The following is a 24602-nucleotide window of genomic DNA, read 5'->3' on the forward strand; positions in this document are numbered from 1 at the left end:
GATTCTTGTTTTTTTTTTTTTTTTGATCGAAGGAACCTAATCTCGCCATGACTGCAGGATGTAAAAGGTCGTAGAAAGTATTCTCATAATATGAAGCTTTATTTGTAAAAAATGACAATACATTTCTATAGCTATATGATTGATTTTTAAATTGTAATTTTGTCTGCTTTTGCCTTTCAAATTAGTCATAGCTCACTGCTCAGCAAGGACATGCATTTATCGCATGAATTGAACAAGACATGAAGTGTCTAAAATAAATGTGCACAGTTCAGCTTAATGATGAAGTTTACTTTGACTGTATGCTTTGGATAAAATCAACAAACTACATTGAAACATAATAACCAGAACATTAACAATAACACTGATAGAGCTCGTGGTTTATCTGTCAATCAGATGCGCTCTCGGTCACTGATCTATTCTCGAGACGTTTTCTTTTAGAATTATCATTGGCTGATAGAAATAAAAAATAGTATTTTAGATGGAAATAAGATCCTCAATCACGTCATGATCTATTCTGTCGTGCAGCGCTCAAAATTGTGGACAACATAAGCCAGTTCCACTGTAAAATAACCCCTGAATAATTGTTTTGTTTTTTTAACTGGTTCATTAAAACTATTCCAAAAAAACTTTTCGTGGAAACGAATCAGACTTCTAATCACTTTTAGCGAGCATGAGACGAAGGGTAAATATAAAAATGAAATAGATCTTTTATATATAAAAAATAATCTTTTATCTCACATCTCTCTTAATTACGGCTTTTATCGAGCATGAGGGAGGCGAATGGTGCTTCTCAAACAGAAGGCTGCATCCTCAAATTCTGATGATGCAGTACCGACTCGTTTTCTTTCAGTTTATTTTCGTTAATTTAAATGTTCAACCTTTGGAATCGACTCTCGATTCCCAACAGCTCGGAATCGAGGAATCGGTTCTTTTTGGAATCGATTCCCAGCTCTACTATTATAGAGCTCCGGACGTTACGTGACCCGCTCTAACCCGATCTCATGAAAGTGTGTAATATGCTGGATCAAAGCATATTAAATGCAAAGTTGACTGGAAGGAAGAATTTGGGTAGGAAAAGGTGCACAAGCAACAGGGATGACCGCAAGCTTGAGAATACAGTCAAGCGAAGCCAATTTAAACACTTGTGAGAGCTTCACAAGGAGAGAACTGAAGCTGGAGTCAGTGCATCAAGAGTCACCACGCTCAGACGTCTTCAGGAAAAGGGCTACCAAGCCACTTCTGAACCAGAGACAACGTCAGAAGCATCTTAACTGGGCTGTGGAGAAAAAGAACTGGACTGTTGCTCAGTGGTCCAAAGTCCTCTTTTCAGATGAAAGTAAATTTTACATTTCATTTGGAAATCAAGGTCCCAGAGTCTGAAGGAAGAGTGGAGAGGCACAGAATCCATGTTGCTTGAAGTCCAGTGTGAAGTTTCCACAGTCAGTGATGATTTGGGCTGCCATGTCATCTGCTGGTGTTGGTCCACTGTGTTTTCTGATGTCCACAGTCAACGGAGCCATCTACCAGGAAATTTTAGAGCACTTCATGCTTCCTTCTGTTGACAAGCTTTATGGAGATGCTGATTTAATTTTCCAGCAGGACTTGGCACCTGCCCACACTGCCAAAGGTACCAAAAGCTGGTTCAATGACCATAGTGTTACTGTGCTTGATTGGCCAGCAAACTCGCCTGACCTGAACCCCATAGATTCTCTATTGTCAAGAGGAAGATGAGAGACACCTGACCCAACAATGCAGATGGCCTGAAGGCCACTATCAGAGCAACCTGGGCTCTCATAACACCTGAGCAGTGCCACAGACTGATCGACTCCATGCCACGCTGCATTGCTGCAGTAATTCAGGCAAAAGGAGCCCCAGCTAAGTATTGAGTGCTGTACAAACTCATACTTTTCATTTTCATACTGGCCAAGATTTCTAAAAATCCTTTCTTTGTATTGGTCTTAAGTAATATTCTAATATTTTGAGATACTGATTTTTGACTTTCATGAGCTGTAAGCTCTAATCATCAAAATTAAAAGAAATAAACATTTGAAATATATCAGTCTGTGTGTAATGAATGAATATAATATACAAGTTTCACTTTTTGAATGGAATTAGTGAAATAAATCAACTTTTTGATGATATTCTAATTATATGACCAGCACCTGTATAGGCTATATATTACAGAAACAGAGTAATATTCAGAAATATTATTACAATTGGGTTGGAATGACGTGACCCTTCGGCAGCAATGCACGCATAGTCCTTCGCTCTGCACACTTTGTCAGAAATTGTATATATACTGTCAGTAAATCTTGAACCACTCTTTATTCAACTCACTATGAGTTGTACTATTATAGCCGGAAAAGAGAGAGTGAACAACCACCAATAAAGAAAAAATGCAAAGATTCCACCATCTCCAGAGAGGATGTCGACGCTACTGTAGCTAACAGTATCAAGCTAGCGCTTAAAGAGCAACAAAGTACTCTCGATTCGGTAGTGGCTTCGACTGTAAGAGAAGCGATAGACTCTGTACTGACCCCAGCACTCCGTGATCTACATTTGGATATACAAACGATTCTGTAAAAGAGCTAAAAGCAGCAGTTGAAAAGCTAGCCATCGCGGCGAAACACGTGACCGGGTCGATTCCGTTCAAGCAACTGCACGTGAGGATAGGAGTAGGGGTGGACGCAGTGATTTGGGGGCCCTAAGCAAATTTCAGGTACGGGGCCCCAACACAATAACTATATGCTCTTTTACACCTAATCCTTATTTTGCTCCCTAGCTCTCTCATAGCTATAACTATTACCCCATCACAACTTAAGTAGCCTAAATAATTAGTCAACCTGATGCTATTCTAAAGCCATATTAAGCTACCTTATTTTTTTCGGATCACAAAAGAAGACATTATATATATATATATATAAAAATACTTGCACTTGTCCATTTAATGAATTGTAAATGTCTTCAATCTTTTTACAAAAAGGATTAAAATGTCACAAAAATTATCCCATGCAACTTGTTCCGTATTCCAAGTGTTCTTAAGGCATACGATAGGGTTTGCCGAGAATCAAATCGAAAATGTAATCTGCGAAAATCTCCAGTCATTGCATTCGTGCATTTATACGCGTTTTTAGTTTATAGTTCATTTGCATTTATAGTTCGCGCTGGCACGCCTAGGAAAAGCACACAAGAGAGTCATTTTGAAGCATCAAGACAAATAAAATTGACTTGAAACACAATACTTTCTTTACTGAGGTGAATATCTCTGTGACAGTCAAAACAGCTTATAATGTGCACAAAGAGCTCCGTCTGTAATCATTAAAAGCTGTCATTCACTTCAGTTCATCGCGATCTCACGGCGTTCCGTTAATAAGATCACTGCACTGCACAAGGAATCTCTTATTTACATCTTTTCTACACGTTGTTATAATGAGAGGATTCGTGAGCTTGCAGAACTCAGCACCTGACAAAAACTGAGTCACTGGTGAGTGAACATTTGACGCTCTCCATAACACAAACACACACTGGAGCATTTGCCAAATATGTTTCGCCAATATCAGACGGGGCCCCCTGATTCCCCGGGGCCCTAAGCGGCCACTTACCTCGCCTATTTGTTAAGTCCGCCCCTGGATAGGAGGACAGTCACAAACTTAAGAAATCAGCTGGAGCAACTCACCGAAAAAATGACGGACATTGAAGATAGGAGCAGGGGAAATAACGTGCGACTGGTGGGGTTGCCGGAGGGGGCGGAAGGCTCCGATGTAGCTGGCTTCCTCAAAGCTAATCTTTCCAAGTGGATCCCTTCCCTGAAAGGGCGTGACATCGAGATTGGCCGGGCCCATCGCGTGTATGACGGAAGGAAAAACTCTGATCGGCCGGCGCATACTCTCATCTTCCGTGTACTAAGATGGCATAACACATCGACGATCCTGAAAGGTGCTCGGCAGGCATATGAAATATACCAGGACAATGTCACGCTACTATTTTTTCCCGACTTTAGTCCAGCCACAACTACCAAGAGAAAGAGCTTTAATCCAGTCTTGAAGACGATGACAGCACTTGGTCTCCAGCCCTTTCTCACCTATCCGGCGGTAATTAAACTACGGCACAAAGGTGAGCAGATGATGTTCGACTGTCACTGAAGACATATTCTGCAGTGCTACAAAGCAGCAGGAAGGCAACGGCTACCGTCTCCATCCTCTCAGCTCAACGAGGGAAAATTAACTAGGAGGTCTGTGGTGATTCTAACTGCCCTGAAGAGGACAATAACAAGGTGGCCATGGACACTTGTTAATTTCTTTTTGGAATCTTGCCCCTGTCCTGTACGCTCATCTGCTGACTGGTAAATAATAATGATTTATTTTCTTTATTATTATTATTATTATTTTCGGGCTAATGGAGAGCAGGTTCATTACCTACGCTTTTGGCTAAGTGGGCCTTTTGGGGACATGTCTTGAGTTGAAGTGGACTGGTCACGCATCAACATTTGTTTCTGTTGTTTATGCAGACCTACACTCTCGGTAATGTCCGGTCTGCTTTGGTTTTTGTACATAGTTGTTTGTCGTTCCTTTTTCTTGTTTTTTTTCTATGCCCTTCAACAGACATCAATACTTTTATTTATTTTGCTTTTAATTTAAAAGGATTTTGCATCTAGGATACATACTAATGTATACATGTCACTGGCGGTATGCCATTGCTTTTGTTTCTCTTCACTTAGACAGAATCTTGGCATTGCGAGCACACAATGCATGTTCTGAATATTTTATCATTGAATGTGAATGGCCTAAATTCTCCTATTAAGCGTACCCGGATATTAGAATATTTGCACCATAAATCGATTTCCGGTGCCATGAGACAAGAGTCTAATTTAAAACAATGTGATGTGGCACGTGTTCAAAACAAGTATTACAAACTGGCAGCTTTCTCTTGTGCTCGTAATAAAACTAAGGGGGTGCTTATCTTAGTCGATAGGAAGTTAATTACATTTAACTATTGAACATACGGGGAATGATGATGAAGGTAGATTTCTTTTTATACGCTGTAAAATACATAATGACAGGTTAGCACTGGTCTCCATTTACTGCCCGAATGAGGCAGACAGTGCATTTTTCACAAATATTTCCAATATATTACTTGAGCAGATTGATTGTCCTTTGGTGATGGGTGGTGATTTTAATGCTGTTTTAAATCCTGAACTGGATAAATCTCACCCTGATACTACAGCTAACCCATCCTCTAAGTTATTGAATAAATTTATCACTGAACTCATCTAACTCTTTCATATCTATATTACCAATTTTATTGTCTGATCATTCTGCAGTATTATGTAATGTTCACCTTTCCGACATTAAGACCAAGTCTTAACACATCATTACTAACTAATCAGACATTCATTAATTCGCTAAAAGATCATATAAAGGAGTTTCTCGAAATGAATATATCTTGTGATGTAGACCCTCAAATATTGTGGGAAACGACGAAGTGTGTAATATGAGGATTTTGTATATCTTTTTCTTCTGCCCTTACCAAAGCAAAAACCCGCCAATTTACACAATTAGAAAATAAGATCCAATTATTACAAAACTTACAAAAACAAAACTTTTCTGATCAACAAGCTGCACGATTGTCCTCCCTGAAAGAGGAATACAACTTACTTTCACAATCAAAGGCAGAGTTTATTTTACATAGGACGAGGCAAAAATATTATTTTGAATTGGAGAGACCTAGCCACTATTGGCCCTCAGGATGAGGTATTGTCATTCTAAGGCGTACATCAGTGCAATAAAATCTTCGGATGACCAGATAATGATAATTAACAACTTATTTAAAGGGTTTTACACAAATCTGTACAAAACCGAAACTGATTTTGACGAGTCAGTTTGTAAAAAGTACTTGGATAAATTAGAACTGCCTCGGATCACACAGATGGATAAAGACTCTTTGGAGGCCCCGTTAAGTTGGGAGGAACTCCATGAAGCACTAAAAAGCCTTCAGAAGGGCAAGTCACCCGGCCTAGATGGCCTCCCTCCTGAATTATATTTAGGAATATGGGATGTGGTATGGTAGGGACTCTCATGTTTGATTCATTTAATTTTGCAATTGAGTATGGTACATTTCATAGAGACCAAAAAACATCTTTGATATCACTGCTTCTGAAAAAGGGTAAAGATTCATTAGACTGCTCCAATTACAGACCAGTATCACTCATCCCATGTGATCTAAAAGTTTATGCTAAAGCTCTTGCCTCTCGCATGGAGAAAGTAATTCATAGCTTAATCAAAGAGGACCAAACCGGTTTTATTAAGGGGCGTCACTCATCCGATAATATGCGGTGACTGTTTCATGTACTTGATTTTGCAGACTCTCTTCCGAGTCCATGTGTGTTTTTTTCACTTGAAAAAGCAGAAAAAGCCTTTGACAGGCTAGAGTGGAACTATATGTGGGCAGTTCTGCAAAATTTAGGTTTCGGTGAACATTACATCTCTATGATTTAAGACACTTTACCACTCACCTGAGGCATCAGTCTTAACTGGTAATATTACATATATAAAGACATTCATAAAATTGCCAGAAACAATTTTAATACATTTTAGTCAAGATCAAAAGTGATACTCAAAGATGTAATAATCTTCAAGTCTCTCTTCAAGGTAAAATCTCCACCGTCAAAATGAATTTTAAAAAAATGGTTTTAATTTTCTTTTTTCTATGCTGCCGCTTTCCCCTCCTCCAGGTTACTTTAAGGAGATCAATTCCATACTTTCCCAGTTTATCTGGAATGGTAAACAACCCAGAATAAAACTTGTCACATTGCAGCGTCCTATACTCTCAGGAGGACTGGCTGTGCCAAATTTTGAATTATATTATTGGTCGCTCCAACTTAAGGTTCTTCATATTTGGGTTGATCCTCAATCTAAAGTTTCATGGAGAGTAATTGAAGGTTACAAGGTTAAACCACATAGGCTCCAGATATTTTATTTGCTGGCATAGGAAATAAAAATGATAAATATAAATTTGGCCCGTTTGTGGCCAATCCTATTAGGATCTGGAAAAGGGTGGAACGTCTGATGGGAGGACCTTTCAAATTTTGTAACAACACACCCTTATGGCACAACTTTAATTTTTTATGTGGAAATCAGCCATTTGTCTAGCCCTCTTGGTCTACATTGGGCATAAACACATGCGGTGACTTATATGATAACCAGGGACTCTGCTCACATCAAGAACTAAGAACTAAGTTTTGTTTACCAGCATCATCATATTTTGTCTTTTTTCAGTTACGTTCTGCTCTCAAGGCCTATGGAGTTCCCTGGGCATTCCCTATTTCCTCTCATCCTATGTGGGATTGGATCGTACCACTCTCTGGTGGAATATCAAAATCAACTGCGGGCGGCAGATCCTTTTCCTATTTAGCGCCCAAACTCTGGAACAATCTACCTAACATTGTTCGGGAGGCAGACACACTCTGTCAGTTTAAATCTAGATTAAAAACCCATCTCTTTAACCTGGCGTACACATAACACACTAACACTTTTCTATAATTCAAATCCGTTAAAAGATTTTTAGGCTGCATTAATTAGGTCAACCGGAACCAGGAACACTTCCCATAACACCCAATATACTTGTTACATCGTAAGAAGAATGGCATCTACGCTAATATTAGTCTGTTTCTTTCTAATTCGTAGGTCACCGTAGCCACTAGATCCAGTCCGTATCCAGATCAGATGTCACTGCAGTCTCCCGGATTCAGTCCGTATCCAGATAAGATGGTGGATCAGCACCTAGAGATGACCTCTACAGCCCTGAACGTCAGCGGAGACCAGGACACCTAGATGAGACCCAAAGACAGATCCCCAGTGAAGACCTCGTCTCCTAGACGGCAATCGGGACAGGACCACGGGAACCAGATGAGTAATCTGCACAATCTGACTCTGCTGCAGCATGGAACAACCTGCTGGCCAGAGGAGAACAACACAATATCTCAACACACTATTTGCCTGTTTAATACTGTAAAGCTGCTTTGACACAACCTGCATTTTAAAAAGCGCTATATAAAATAATGGTGACTTGACTTTGATCTACAGGAATGTAAAGAAAGTGACGTGACATTTGGCCAAGTATGGTTACCCATACTCGGAATTTGTCCCATCCAAAGTGCACACACACAGCAGTGAACACACACCCGGAGCAGTGGGCAGTGGGCAGTGAGCCTTGCTCAAGAGCACCTCAGTCGTGGTATTGAGGGTGGAGAGAGAGTTTCACTCTCCACCTTCAGTTCCTGCCTGACCTGAGACTCGAACTCGCAACCTTTAGGTTATGAGTCCGACTCTGTAACCATTAGGCCATGACTTCCCCATTAAGTCGTGACCATATTAGATCCGGGAGACTGCAGTGACCATCCGATCTGGATACAGACTGGATCTGGTGGCTACGGTGACCTCGGAAATAAGAAATAAACAGACTAATATTAGTATTATAAGTCGTGACCATATATATAATACTTATTAAGTATTATAAGTTTAATGATTTGTGATGGATTATCAACTAATTATGCACATTCCTTGTAGGTGCGTTCAGAGAGTATAGTGTTTGTATTAATCTCAAACTGTATACAGCACAAAGTCTGGCAGTTTGGGCAAATTCTGTTAACACTTGTTTGAAATATTTTTTTTCTTTTCTTGTGAAAGGTTCATTCCGAGAATCGACCCTGGTGGCATACCATTCAGAGTCACAGATCAGATGGAATTTTGGAAAGAGGGTGCAAAGAAAAAGCATCAGCCTGAATCCCCTCATGGTGTTTCTCATCAGAGAGGTTGTCAACTTTGCCAAAATTACTGACATTTAACACAACAACACAAACAAATTTTTACTGTATTTTATTTCTGTGAAGTCTGTTTTGCCATGCTACAGATACAAAGTCCCCAGGGGACTGTGGTGATGCCCTTTTTCAGCTAGCACATGCTAGAGATGAAGATTTGTCATTTGTATTTTTAAAAAGAACATGTTCAACAATTAAAAATAATATTATAAAGACAACCCAAATGCGGGTTGGGGTTGTAAAATAATATGTATACACTGCAATTAGATTGTTTTCATTTAAAAAATGAAAATAAACTGAACAGTACTAATATTGACAGTACAGTAATAATACTTTAAATGAGAATACAGTAATAATACATCCAGCTACACTGTTAGACATTTCTGTAATTTCTGCAGTTGTTTACTGTATATCACCCAGTATAATACTGCAAATTCCCTTTACAGTAAATAACTGTAATACCCTTTGCATCATGGAAATTTTCTGTGACGTCAGACCCCACATACAGAGACTTACTGTATTTTTTAAATTTGCTGTATACTACCGTATTTGGTGTAACGGCCGCTTTGGCGCCATTTTATTGAGGTTGTTTTATTTTCCTCATTTCTTACATTTGGATTGACACGATTTGCCCAACACCGTGTCTACAACGCAGCAACAGCTTGGGACTGAGTACTGGATGTGTTACATCGCTTCTAATGATTGTAAAATCCATTTGTACTTCATGTCAGAAACAGCGTGAGGGCTTGGAGTGCATCTGCACGTCAGAAATATACTGGGGCATCACTTCACTGTCCGCATTCACTGTAGATAATATATAATATTACTATATAATGGGTTCTATATTGTTTTTATCGAGTCGCGCCGCGCCACTCGCATCCAAGGAAGACACGGAAGCAGCGGGGCAGCGCCACGGGTTTTGCCCGGGGATGAACCCACGAGAGTGGAAGAGCTCCGGAGAACATCTATGCTGTGTGTCGATGCACCTTACGAGAGAATAAAACCAGCAAGCAAGGTAAAAAATATATGTACATTTGTCTGTGTGTTTGTGTTGGATTTTTGCACACCAGTTTACCTAAGGTTAGTAACATTTACCCGTCAACATGGCGGTTACAGAACTTTACTATGGTAAACTGCGGGCTGTTGTTTCAAACGACTTTTGTCAGCTTATTGACTTAAGTTACTGAATTAAAATTGTTTTTAATGAGCAACGCTTATCTTATATTAACATTAGGTTAACGAATGTGAAATTTTGTTCAGGTGTTAGTTAATGTTGGCCAACTATGGTTTTGAGAGGTTTGTGTATTCTATATGGAGTTTGCCTTTTAAAAGCGTGCCATTTCTACTTCTTGTTTTTCAGAGAAGACATTTCTGTCACTAACAAAGTGGATGGTGAGCAAAGATGGTGGCCACGTTTTGGAGCAGCATCTGGGTTTTGCAGATGTTTGTCTTTTTTCCTCATTATGTTTCTGTTGCCTAAAGATTCTTTGTGAGGATGAATCCAGAGGACACAACATAATGCACTGCAAAACGTCCTAAGACAGGAGAAATGGTGAAGATGCACTGTTCCAGCATTGGAAGACTGTATTTTTAAGTGTTATACATGCAATGTTTTAAATAAAGAATTTGATATTTTGTAATTATTGTGTTTGTTTTAACTGAATGCCAGTAGTACCTATGTAGAGTAATAATAAAATGAATTCTATATAAAAATAATAAAATCTAATGAAATCTATATTAAAATGAGGGAATTACAGTAGTATACTGATTAATTGGATTTCTTTACAGTAATTTACTGTAAAACAGTACAGTTTGCAACTGTAAATCAAATGCAGTTTGCTACTGTAAATCTTAGATCTCTGATCTCGGAAGAGTGGCCGCCGCTGCCTCTACAGATGCACAAATCACATTTGCTGCATTTGTCACACAGATGGTGCAAAAGGGAGAGTGCGCAAAACTTGTCATTTGCAGGTGAAAAACAGCATTTAAGACTCATAGCAGCAGATTCAAGCCATTGTTGTTATGCACTTGTGTTTGTGCTAGAAAAAGCATCCAAGAAAAAAATATATATATACTGTATATAGATGTAAGAAAACATTCTACAAGTGTGTAAATCTCATTGCAAGTATTGACATACTGATTTGCGGATATACAAAATTCGTCCGCGACACATTTTTGATGCAGGTGTGTGAATGTGTTTTGCACCATATTCACTGCAGCAATAGTAGCAAAACATGTGAGTTTCTTGATTTGTGATTCGTAGAATAGGATTTATGTATCTGCAATGAAGGATTCGAGAAGGTGTAACTTGTGTTGTGTTTGTGGGAGAGAGAAAAAAATCTACAAGTTTGCAATTTTTGTCTGTGGCTTCAAATTTACTGACACACGTGTGGCTATTCTCTACAACTACAAATTCCACTGTCACGTACGCTCAGTTGTTTTGCACCAAAAATACCTTCATACAAGTCCCGCCCCCGAAGGTTCCGGACCTTTAAAAAGGTACTACCTTGTGGTAGCAAGGACTTTCTGAGGGGCAAATTTGTACCCGGAACTTTATTTAGATCCTGGTTCCTGCGGTGGAAACACCGGCCCAAAGTCCCTAGTTCCTGAGGTGGAAAAGGGGCTATAGTTGATCACACTGCAAAGTCTCTTTCTATTAAATCTATCTAGAATCGTGAATTAACAGATTTTGATTTATCGGTCGACTGGGAGAGGGTGTGGTCTAATCTAATCTAATCTTAACTTCTAAAAACTTGGCTCATCGTTTTATCCATTTCAAAATCATCCATAGAGCATACATAACTCCTTACAAGAGGTTTAAAATGAAACTGCAATCGACCTATAACTGTCATATCTGTAACACTGTATCAGCAGGTACTTTTCTCCACATGTTTTGGGAATGTCCAATTGTTGTCAGTCTATGGAGTCATGTGAATTCTGTTTTGTCCTTTTTACTACAAATTGATCACGTGTCTAATCCAGGTTTATGTCTTCTCAATGACGATTCTAACTTCTGTATAAGTTCATTAAAGAAGAGAATGTTGTTTGCTGGTTTTACAGCTGCAAAGAAGGCAGTAATACAAAACTGGTTTACTCCACACATGTGTGCAAAAACATTTTGGATTCATAGCCTCCTTAAAATAGTGACTTGTGAATGTACAACAGCACGAATTAACAAGGCTAAACCTAGTACCATTGATGCATGGCAATGTTTTTCTTCCAACATTTTGGACTACAAAGGAATGACCATATAAAGTTTTTTTTTCCTTCCCTTTTTTCTTTCAGATTGTGAAATTGTTGATGGTGTGTCTGTCTGAATGGTTTTGAATGACTCCCTGAACCAGTTCACAAGAAGTGATTCGCTAGAATTATTCGGACTTTCCAGCGCTACTGATTCAACAGCAGCATGTCAAATGTTACAGCGATGGGGCTTCACCCGAAGAGGGCGTGTCACTGGGGGCGGACCGGGGGCGGGACTTGCTGCCCAACTCTCAGGCTCCAGTGTGAATTCTCACTCTCTCCACAGCTCGTCCAGACTTCACCTGCGAACAACGCACAGAGCAACCGCTAGATCCTTTCAACACACTCAACCAGACAGTTCCCTCGATACTATCAAACAACTTCCGACGTACATATCTCTGTTGAAAATCTCTTCGGACTGTATTAAGGAGAGCCGGGCTTTTCTATAAGGATGCAATCGGTTATCTGCCTTTTCGGTGCCTTCATAGCAGCCGCTGTGTTTCATCCAGGTATGTCATTTAATTTACAATGAAAATATTGTAATCTCGCTCTCCCATTCTTTCATGTAACATCGCTGCCGTAATCCGGGAATTTTGTTGACCAGGTTCGTTACTGTAGTGACCATTCGACTGTTTTACTTCTTTATCAATGAACATCAACAAGTTTTTATTATAGTAGCCGTTCCCGTAGTTCGTTGGCAATCATTGCCAGGTCATGTGTTGCACTTTTCATTTCTCCCACGTTAAGAGCAAGAGGTCAACTCTCCACCTGACGAAGATTAAGCTATCTGTGCCCGCCTCGGACATTCATTTTATCACCATCAGAGACTGCGATGAAGCTTTCGAACTTAAAGGATTTTCAGTAGGCTACAGAAAAGTGAATAGGAAGTGTTTAAACTTTTAGTGTGGACGGGTGACTTGATTTGCGACATAATGTTGTTGATACTGCGTGTTTCTGTTTCGGTTCAGCCGCATCAACATGCAGAGCAGTGACATCACAGCTGCGCGTGTTTCTGAAATCCCCATCACAGATCTATTGTATGCGTCAGTCCCAAATAGAAACTAAACGCGGATCTTAAAGGGACCGTTAAGCTAAATAATAATAAAGTCCTGTCATCCTTTACTCACTCGCATGTTGTTGTTAAGAACCTGCGTGGCTTATTTTCTTACGAAAAACACAGACTGGAGGTTTTTTTTTTTTTATTTTATAAATATCCTAATCTTCTGAAGTCATGCAGTAGGTTTGTATGATAAACAAACGGAAAACACCCAGTGTGCCCGGAATTGAGTCAGTGAGAAATGAACGAATCATTCAGAGATAGCCCATGATTTTGTGAACTGAATCATCAATTCACAATTGCCATTGTATGACGCTGAACATTTTGAACTACTTTTATGATACTTTTATTGTGATTTTGCGTTCTCTTTTAAGCTTGATCGTTCAAGACCACATTCATTCTAACAGCATAGGTATTAAAAAAAAAAAAAAAAACAGGATATTTTTCATTCACCCTTTGTTTTTCGCAAATGAAAGAAAGTCACACGGGTTTGGGGTGATATGATACAGAATTGTAATTTTGGTGTGAACTATCCATTTAATAAGCGATTGCATTAGTGTGTGTTCAGGCATGGCTTGTGCCCAGCGTGAGCAAATTGTGTTAAGTTAATCATTAATTAAAGTCTATGGGATTTCTAGACGCGCGCGAGCACCGCTGCCCAGTTTCAATCTTTTTGAGCGCGCGAGTGCGCTATGTGTGTGTGCGAGCATACGGGGAAAGAGAGCGAGCGTGTTCATGCTCACGAGAGGTTGCGGAGGTGGAGGGCGGTGTGTTACAAATTCAGCCATTGGACTGGTGTATGCTTTTGTCAGTGTTACATGCTTGTTTGCTCATCAAAATTTATTTGAGATGTCTTTATTCGTCTTCATAGATAGGCTTAATCTATGTTAAGGCGGTAAAGTGATTGACAGCCTAACTGAGGTGGCGGCTGCTGTAATCGGCTACTGCTCATTATTCTTTTTGAAATGTTTTTTTTCTTTCTTTCTTGTATCTATCTATCTATTTGCCTTTTTTCAATTTCAAAAGTTCACCGTTTATACTTTATATTTTGGCTATAGGGGTAGAAATACATATACAAAAACATTTCCTGTGGTGTGGCACACTTTACTACACCTCAGACTATTTTTAAAATAATTTTCCATGTATAATTGCTCACATTAATTGCAAGACCACGCATTAATTGAGAGAAGATTATTATTTTTTGCTTTACAAAAGTCATTTGTCACACTGCAGGACCATTTAAATTTAAACTAATTGGTGTTTAAAATGGCAAAATGGTATTTAAAAATTGTAGGGGAAAAAGTGCCTATTACAAGACCTGAGAGATACAATATCCCTTATAAAGCCCTTATGCATATACAATTTAAGCTAGAATGTTGTTGATAATAAAATAAATTGACAATGCTGTTTGTCAATTACCCATATACTATCTAAAAATACTTTTTACTATTTAGATATGAAACTGTGCCATGTACAATACACATTGGACTTTTTACAAAAAAAATCTAATTAAATGTATTTAGTATAAAATTAGGGAAGCTCCGTCACACAGAAGGAAATGCTCATCATGTGACATTTTCCAAAATAATGCTTGTCTGTCAGCTTGTTTGCAGAACTTGATTTAATTTTTTTGTAAGACAAAGAATATGCTGTTGATTTTAAATGCACTGGAAATTCATTGGAAAATACAGTTTGAGTTCAGACTATTGTTGTGAGATTCTGTCTGATCTGACAGGGCGATGGGTGTGGTTCATGCTCTTGCTTGGGGAACGCATACTGTCCTTCAATATTTCCTAGTGTAGTTTCTAAGTGACAGAACATGACATCTTATGATTTATCCTGAGATGTAAGGTATGTTAGTATAGGTCTGTTTCCCCCACACAGACGTTGCTGTAAGCTATGTGGGCAGTTTCAAAGAGTCCCCCCACACACACACACATAACCTATAGCCTTTACTCAAAGGGTATTTGCTGTTATGACCCTCTGACTCTTTTTGGTTGTGTGTTGGAAAGGTCAGTTTCTCTGAAGTGCTGTCAGCAGGAGACTGATCATCTGTATGCAAACAGGTAAAGCATCTCTGCCATCTTAGCGCGCTCAGTGGTTGGAACATGTGCTCTAGTTGTATTTTATAGGAAAAGCCTGCTCCGTGCAGCTTCCTGAATACATTATTTAATTTGTCGATCGTTAAATAACCTGGCTGATAAAACGTTTCCTTATACTGATTATGAAGAATTTTTCCTCTCATTCTGAAAGCTGCATGATTAAAGGACTGATGAATGTGGACTGGATTTAGTAGCATGCTTGAAAAGATTTCAGATATCATAGTAGTATTTTAAATAAAAAAATTCGTGGGGATTCCTTAATGTGCATTTGTAAAATGCACTCTTGGAAAATTTCTGTTGGGTTAAGTTAGGGTTACTGAAACCACAGCTGTATTTTTATTTCCGTTTACATATCAGTGACGTCACTCTGAATGACATATGATTGGTGAGGAGGAACTGAAATGCTCGATGAACCAGAAAGCACAGGCCTTTGTTTAGCATGAGAGATGAAAAAAATCCTAATTACATTAAGACCGACACTAAACCGCATCTCAACCAGGAAATCCCACATCTGATCATTTAAGCATTCAAGCGAAATATTCATGCCACCGTGGCCTGATGGGGGAAAATTTTGTCATTGTTTATTGGCAGGCAAGGGCTTGAGCTGATTAACGTCAGTTCCACTTAGATATCAAACAGGAAAACACATGTAGTGAAAAGAAAAGTCTAATTCATATTTGCATATTCATTTAGTTTAAGCCTAACTATGGAACTGCTTTCAGGAAGAGCCAATGGGAGCATATGGTAAAAGCTCATTTTACAGCTTTGGGGCTTTGTTCGTCTCAAATGGTGGGAAGAGAAAAAAAAAACCTGAGAGCATAGGCTAAGTGAACAATGTTTCATGTGCTAAAATGATTGTGGGTATTATTCTGAAATTATTGGATCCAGGCTAAGATGAGACAGGCAGTTAAGGTTTCAGAATGTGCTTTTGACCAACCGTGTAAAAGGGTTGAAGTGCAGAGGCCATTATGTCATTATTTATTCATATTTAAATTCCCGACCACTCATGCACGCGTGCACACATATGTTCCATCACAGGGTTTTACAGTAAATTACTTGAGCCATGTGTTGGACCAGGCATCTGCTCTCCCATGAACACAAGCACACACATGTACATTATCCCTCCTTTGTCTTTCTTGTCCATCAGACACACTTCCCATTTGCTAATGGATTAATCGAAGCATTGGTAAGAAGGAAGACCTGCTGTCTGTACCACCCAAAATGGCCCCCTGAGACTTCAGCCGGTCTTATCTACTCATCTGGTCCCACAACCCTCCTTTTGCCACATAATCAAAGGGAATGCTTACATTAGGTTGTGTACGCTGATGGGCTGCTGTGTTGGTTACTGGCACTAAAACGTCTTTTCCCAAGATTGCTGGTTGATAAAAGGCAGTTGGTGGTCTTAAGTGCTGCATTGAGGGAATATTGTTCTCTTGCGTTTATATTGTTATGCATATCAGCAGTGTTGCGATGCACAGCTGGGAGACACAAGTTCAAGGTTTCCGAAATAAGCTCTAACCTCTTAACTGTCACCGTCCCCTCTGTGGGACGCCTACGTTTACTTCACTATTTTACAATTAAATCCTAATCTAATCATGACAAACTATATATCGTTGGAAAGATCTAAGACTCCTAAATAGGTATTTTACCACTTTTTCTGTTAAAAAATTATGTAGGAAAAGTAATAGATTAATTTACAAGAGTGCACCTGACAAGAGTGCACCTGAAAAAAATCTACATCATAACAGAAATTCTAACCTTTGTCACAGAAAGTCTTCTTAGTTGCCTTTTTCTCTATCACGAATTAGAAATCATAAGAAATTATTTATCAGTAGAAAACTTAAAATCTCAAAATTCATCCTTTGAAACCCATTTTAAAATCAGACATTGCATTACCATGGAAATGGTACATCAAAATCATGTTACAAAATGTTTTCATTCATGAATTATAAAAAATTAAGTTTGGATAGTGCACTATAATGTCTCTGTTCAAAACTGTGAGTGACAGTTAAGGGGTTTTAAATGAGAGTGCTCACTTTTGTGTGCTGTACACAATAACGTCATTTTCACAGCAGAATTCTCATCTGTGCTATCAAATATGGAAGTGACAACAATGTTTATTCAAGTCCTCCCGGTTGCAGACCTGCTTTTCACTTAGAAAACACTCAAGGCTGAGGGTTTTCTGATCAATATCCGCCATAGAACTGACTGTAGGCATTAAACTCAGTTCTCGCTCATAATCAGAATGCTGATAAAATGTAGCGACTGGACTCAGATAAGTTTATCTGCATTTATTTATTAATATCAATGATTCTTGCAGACCACACACCAGCAGCATTTGGCAGCATGACAGGATGTAAGGCGGAATGTTAATGAGTGCCCTAGTAAAAAAGTAATATATTTAAAATACATTTATTTCATACCAAGGACAGTTAATATCTATTAACATATTTACTAACAGATAACTCGAGACTTACTTATATAAAAATTATATATAAACTTTGGCGTCATTCAAAACCAATTATATATTTGGCGTATTGTGCAAAATGCACATTTCTTAATATTAAGTCTAAAATGTCTTTTAATGTCACTTTTGATGAGAATTGTATAATATCGATCTTTATATGCAAAATACTTAAAGTGTGCCTAACGTATACTTGCAATAGTTCCACTTTAGCACAATCAAATATACTAAGCATATCTTTAATTGTACTTCAGCACTACTTCCGCACAATTAAAGTGCATTAAATACAAAATTAGTTGCTCCAAATTAGCAGACTTTAAGTATACCAGTTTAGTATCCTAAAAGTACAATTGCAGGGCATTTTATTAGATACATAAATATGAATATGTATTAGTATACAAAAGCATTTAACATACATTTAAGTTTATTTATTTTCCATTGGGGTTGCAAACAAATCTTCCTGTCTTTTGAGTTTTTTATCCCATCTTGAGTTTAATGGGATGGTTTAAAGAGCCATAACTGACACTTTTGGGCCGCTCTAGCTTATTTATGGGCCGGTGATATAAATATATTGACGTGGCAGTCAATGAAAGGGTCCGGGGATGGCTATCGATTAGACAAGCATCCAATTATTTCTAGACAACGTGTTTTTTAACATGCTCTTTTTGGCGGTAACTCAAGAGCGTGGTTAGTTGGTCCACGGTGAGGCCACCTTGTGTCGTTCAATATAGTTTTAGTGGCAATTATGTGGCTGTTGGAATGTTATTTATAAGTTTGCTTATAGCACAAGAGTCATAAGTCACCCTTTCTTCGGGTTGTTGTATCGATCAGTTCAGAGATCACAGTGTAGAACCAATTTGAGTGCGTTTACCGCTTGCGTTCATGAAGCGTACATGGTGCGTTTTGATCCGAGACTTTTTAAGCCATACATTTTGAGGTCGATAATACCCCCCAGAAAAGGATTTACATACATCAAGCTGCTTGTTCACGTGTAGTGGTTAATGGTGGTCTGGAGGATATTATTTCATCAATGTCAAATGTTTGTCCTGGCATTTAGATCCATCTACAAAAGGTTGCGAGTTGTAGCAGCCCTTTGCCCGTCTCCCTCCCGCCAAATCACATTCTGTCAAATATCCATCTGAGGCTTTGAGCGCTTCAATTCAGGCTGACATTCAAAGCCACACAACCTTTCTGGCAGCCATGGAGACGCACGATAACCGGATTCCCATTCTGGGTCCGTCGCTTTGATGCCGTCTGTGATGTGCAGATTGCATTTCTCCATGTGTGAGGAGACGTTCCTGCCTGCCACTCTCGCCTCTTTAAGTGACGCTTTGAACCCAAAAGGGCATGACAGAGGAAGGCAAAGTTTTTTTTCCCCCTCTCTTAAATCTGTTCCGGATAGAGTGAGAGAGGCGGATGGAAAGAAGGTTAGAGTACCCATGAGCTCCATGGGTTAGGGACAGGATCTCCCAGAGCTGTCAGGATGAATAAGGAAGCACTGACGTTGGTTAAATCTATTAAAGGTAATGTGGGGTGAACCGTGAGCTTGACGGGTGGCGGCCCTATTCAGAGACGCTTGGCACAAACAATGCGAGCGGAAGAGACGGTCTGAATTCTCAACATTTAGCGCTTTAATTGCTCTTTCCGTAGATTGACAATGTGCCTATTTGTTTGAAAGCATGTTTCTTTCAGATTTGAGCATAAGGTTGTGCCATTTAGACTTGAATTGAGAATGCCATGTAAATTCCAGTTGCAGTTTGAATTTAAATCAAAGAAAGTAGAATTATAATGAATGGAAATTCACATAATTGTAATTTTAAACTTTGTTTTTCTAGAAACTTTGTTTTTCTTAGTTTTCTTTGTCATTCCAATTCAGCATCCTTTACAGTGTGGCAGGGTTGACACAGTAACTCAAATATGAACTCAAGCACGGTCTGAGCCAAAAAAAGAACACAGAGAGGTATTAATTTGCTTATGGTTGAAGGAATTTCTTAAAGTGACCATTCACCCAAAAATGTTGTCATGATTTAAGGTTGTAATACACTACATGACTTTTAAAATCTGAACATTTTTAAAACACCAGACATTATATACTTACCGACTTTGTAAATAGTCACAAAGGAAAACTGGGCATCATACACTAAACAACTGAGGCTCATACTACAGACTTTAAAGTTGTTCTGATCACAACAAACTCATGTAGAAACGTTTGCATTGTTGCTATGAGACACGCAAATGAAAACAACATGTGTTCTAAAATCGTCTATGAATATCAAACATGTTTGATATCCTCCGACTGGAGGGAAGTCTCATAGTCTATAGCTAAAAATCAGTCTGTAACCATCATACACTATGCGATTTTCTACACTAACTCTAATCTGTAGACTGGCTCTGACCTTCTTCAACTTGTTCAGACTATAAATCGGGGAAAATCGGGGCAAAAATCGTAGGGTATTGCAACCTTTACAAAATTCCAAACCTGTATGACTCTTCTGTGAAACACAAAAAAACCCCCACTGAAACATTTTTCAAAATTTCTTCTTTTGACTTTCCCAGAAGAAAGCAAGTCATTCAGTTTTGAAACAATATGTGGGTGAATAAACGTTGATAGAATTTTTTAACTACCGGTACATTTAAATTTCAACCCTGCATTGTACAATCAGGAACAAACTCCCCCAGACAGGAGTTACACGTGGTAGAGTTTCAATTGCTGCAGAGGATACCAGTGAAAGAGGAAGTGGGAGCCTTTTTGAAGTCACTGGGTCCATTTTAGATGTACGTCATCCATCTTTACCATGCGGTTTCTCTTGGTACGTAGCTCTAATGAAAAAGGGTCAAATGTTATTCCCACTTACAATTTAGTGGCCTCTTCCCTCATGTTCACATCCCTTTTTAGCACCTCCCCCTAAATCATGCTCAGAGGCGCTGAATTGTTGTCTTTGTGCGCCTAAGTAATAAATTAAACTGGTTATGTGATTTAAAAGGGTTACTGGTGGGAGCGAAAGGGAGTATGAATGAATGGGTGGATGAGGCTGCGGCTGGAGGAGTGCACGATAAAAAAAATAACATTGCGGAGATGAAAACCTTGAACCCAAATCTCAGAGGAGGAAGTTCAACTGCAAGTTCATGCCCACTAAAATCACTCGTAGGAGTATCATTAAGGATTGTCAAACAAAAGGGCTCCCAAAGATGCATGGCATAGAAAATCAATTGCAACTCAATTTATTATTCCCTTTTCAAATTTCCAAAACGGCTTTGCCGCATGACTTTACATGCCATAGTCGGATAGCACTGGATTTTTGACAGGTTAAACATTCAGTAAACCTCATGGTGAAAATGATTAGGGCAGGCAGCCGACCTGCTCCCCTCCCGAGAGGCAGGGGAAGAAGCATCCTCTCATGCGATAAATTAGTTCCAGCTCTCGCAGGCTGGAGGAGCTCCCTCAGAGCTCTGTGTTGTTTCAGCGTGCACCGTTCTAATGCGATTTTAAAAGGTTGAAAGTTGGAGTAGAGGTAAATGGTTGATTATGTACACACAACCGGCGCACATCTGCTTCGGTTCACATCGGGGAGAAAAGAAGCCTACTTTTTTTTCCCCCCCTTCCTGAACCTGTTTCGGCACATCGAGAACAGTGGCCTAAGGGGCTTTTGTGACACCTCCCAAAATTCCTGTCTTCGTGAGCGGGTCTTTATCTCCCTTCACATGCAAATTTAATGGTTAAGGGAGTTTTTTTTTTTTTTACACTATCTGCACCGACATCACACATTTTCCCTGTTTTGCTGCTGCTTTTGTGATGGAAGTACCGCAGAGAGCAGGATGAAGTAACAGTCTTCCCTAGCCGATCTGACTGTCTTTCTTCTCTCAGTTGTCATTTGAGGGAAACTTTAGGACGGATCCATCTCTCTATTTATTCAATAAATCCCACCTCTGGGTGTTTGCCCTTTTCGCTCCCTCTCCTCAAAATCCCTTGTTTCTTTATTCATCCTGTGTGACAGCACTTTCTGCATTCAGCACAAATTGATTTATTTACCATCCAGAGGGGTTAAGTACAATGGGCCCTATGTTAAAAGTCCAGTAGATGTGCATGGAGGAAAACTAGGAGTGTGCTACGCTGAATATCAAGTCTGAGGAAGCGGTGCTTCTTAGAAGGCCATCGGAAAAGAAAATTGCTGGAGTGGTGAGGGATATATCTGAAAGACCCCTGTAGGCTTCGCTATACCAGCAGTCTGCCATTTTGTCACCCCATGGCCTCCACTTTACTATGCTATGCTAATAATCCTATTGACCTGTCCTGTAATTTTCCTCACAGCAAATGAGGCAATTGCACATTCAACATTAACCTCCACTGAAATGAGTTGTGTAACATCTAAAAGCCATGGTTTTTGCCTTCAAAATGGCAGCTTTTTAATAGCAGGGCTAAGTATTCTATTCAAAGTGTTCATATTAGCCATTAAGTGAACTAAAAGCCACTGTGCAAGAGAAAGAAAGGAAGAGATTGCAGTCAGATGTGTCCGTCCCCCTTTTTTACAATGCTAACCAAGCACAGTATATTTTTGGCTGCTCCTAATTTCAGATTTTTAACACATCCGACAGCTGGTCTTAAAACTACAGTGATATATCTGGTATTTATTCATAAATGTATAAACATAAATAATTCTGCTGCTTATAACAAGTCACCAGCACATTCAGTGCACTTTAAGGAGTCCACTTCATCTTCTGAAGTGCCGTTCCAGCGACATGAGGCCATAATATATTTGAAAGGAACTTAGTTGCTGTCTGCTAGCATCCACACTGAAAGCTTAGGGTGATAGCACACTAAATTTAACCACAAGCTGACCAACTTCAACTTCTTTTTTACATCCTTATTTGGAAATACCTGTAAGCGCATTCAAAGCGGTCAGAGATAACACCATTCTTGGGAGGTTTTCGAGCGCTTATCGTAGATCTCATACTAAAGGTATTTAAGCTAAAAGCCTGTGCCTTTGGTGTTCCCAGCATCTTAGGTGGACTATTTGCAGGTGAAGAGTTTTAATTCCTTTTCTTGCTCCCCGGCTCACTCTATCCCCCTCTCGTTGGGGCTGCACACACATTTGCAGAAAAAATTTCTTCAAGTGTGTTCCTTGGAGATAAGAGGCGATGTATTTTTCTCTGGGCAGTGTGCTAATCTTCTGCTGTTCTATATATAGGAGACACAAGCTGAAGTATTTGTTTGATTCAGGCCCATGCAGTGGTCTCATGACCACATTTCGGCTGTCGTTTAATGAAATTGACCTACGAAACACAATGTTCCTCACACGGACGCAATACCAAGGAATACAAGCGCTGGATTTTTCCCTTTTAATTTCTGTGTCTGATGCTCAGAATGCTCACAAGAAGTTTGTCTTAAAATGCAGCAAAAACTCAGAAAGCAAAACAGCATTATGGTGTTGACGTCAGATTTGAATCATCATAGCATTTCCATTCATCTCAGTGAAATGACTGACTGGCTGAGGTCACCACAAGAACGCTAGTCTCAAGCCCTTCACTAACAACCATACTTAGCTGTGACGTTAAAGGTTGTAGACGAGAAAAATGTAAGTACATTGATGCCATTAAAGGTATGACGTGACGGTGAGTAAATAATGAAAAGATTTTTGGGTGGACTAAACCTTAAAGAACCCTCCAAACTAAATCTGACACTGCTAATATAAAAAACAAACTATTTTATCACAACCCACAGCTACTTTGGAACAGATGTCAATAAAGAAAGATGCTTTTTGGTCAACTAGGGTTAACTTCGCCATGCTAACTTGCCAAACTTGACCCATTTCTGGTCATACGCCTTTTTTACTTGGTTCAAAGTCTCTGTTTTATTCAGTTCAGGCGGCAGAACTAGAACTTTCAATATCATTTCTCTTATTTTCTTGCACACTGCTAACTCAGGCATGCGGAAGGGTAACGTATCATATCTCTGTAAAGCTTTGGAGCATGTTTGATCCTTTTCATGAACTCACCCCAGTGGCTCTCGTGTCTCAGATGGGCCGAGGCAGCCAATGGTTCAGTGCTACGACTGATCCGTTTTATCTGCAGCATCAGACGCTGCACCATCCTGGGCTGCAGTGCCGATACTTCCCCTCTCATCTGCTAAACATCTCAACACTCTTTTCCAGCTAAGAACTAAAGATGGGGTCTCTGTCTCTCTATTTATATATTTAGGCCTATTTGAGAATTGTATTGCTAAGTTGTTGTTTTTTTCCCTTGGCATTGAAATTGATATTTAAACCAACATTTACCATTTTGACTGTGATATTGCTTTTACATTTTAAATGTGTGTATACACACACACATTAAACAAGCTTACATTGAGTAAATTATAGTTACACCACATTGCCAATTACTTTGTCTATTTTTGATCTGCCGGCCAAGTTAAAAATGGAGCCAGAACAAAATTCACTGTTGTGGGTCTCCAAGCAGCACATAGCAGTGGCGTCATGGAATGAATTTATGTTTTTGAACAAAACAGTGAACTATTTGATAACAGTCACTTACATGCGTTTTGAATTGAATTGGTGGTTTTGAACAAAACAGATGACTGAATGACTCAATCAGTGATTCAATTCAAATCACTTATACAAACTGTCACAATGTAACCTGCAGAAAAGGTCACAAAAGATTCTCACAACTAATGCACAGACTACCAGAATATGAAGTTTACACAGTTACACAAATTGCATTAACAGATATTTGTGTCACATACTGTAATTTGCATTAACAGTTATTTTTTCTTTGATTTCAATGAATAATTCAATTCAAATCATTCCTAAAGACTGTCGCTAGTCGTGACCTACTGGTATATCGATGTAACCTGCAGAAAAGATCACACAAAATTCTCACAACTAATGCACAGACTAACAGTATACAGTATGGTCACATAAATTTGCATTA

The 24602-nt window shown here is 39.1% G+C and overlaps 1 protein-coding gene and 1 long non-coding RNA gene across 3 annotated transcripts in view; both read left to right on the forward strand.

Moving 5' to 3' along the window:
• The first annotated feature begins 29 nt into the window (after nucleotides 1–29).
• LOC131547711 (uncharacterized) lies at nucleotides 30–10415 on the forward strand. The gene is made up of 3 exons (XR_009272989.1): nucleotides 30–67; nucleotides 7275–9830; nucleotides 10176–10415. It is a non-coding gene; the product is annotated as an uncharacterized LOC131547711 (long non-coding RNA).
• Nucleotides 10416–12306: 1891 nt separating this feature from the next.
• alcama (activated leukocyte cell adhesion molecule a) overlaps nucleotides 12307–24602 on the forward strand; it is a 69411-nt gene continuing 57115 nt past the window's right edge. Inside the window, exon 1 of one of the 2 annotated variants that reach the window (XM_058789640.1) lies at nucleotides 12307–12564. In XM_058789640.1, the coding sequence (XP_058645623.1) occupies nucleotides 12507–12564 (58 nt within the window). In that variant the 5' untranslated portion in view covers nucleotides 12307–12506. The remainder of the gene's footprint in view (nucleotides 12565–24602) is intronic. The other variant, XM_058789638.1, reaches the window with a different exon arrangement.

This window comes from Onychostoma macrolepis, chromosome 10 (genome assembly GCF_012432095.1).
Source record: "Onychostoma macrolepis isolate SWU-2019 chromosome 10, ASM1243209v1, whole genome shotgun sequence".
Lineage (NCBI taxonomy): Eukaryota > Metazoa > Chordata > Actinopteri > Cypriniformes > Cyprinidae > Onychostoma > Onychostoma macrolepis.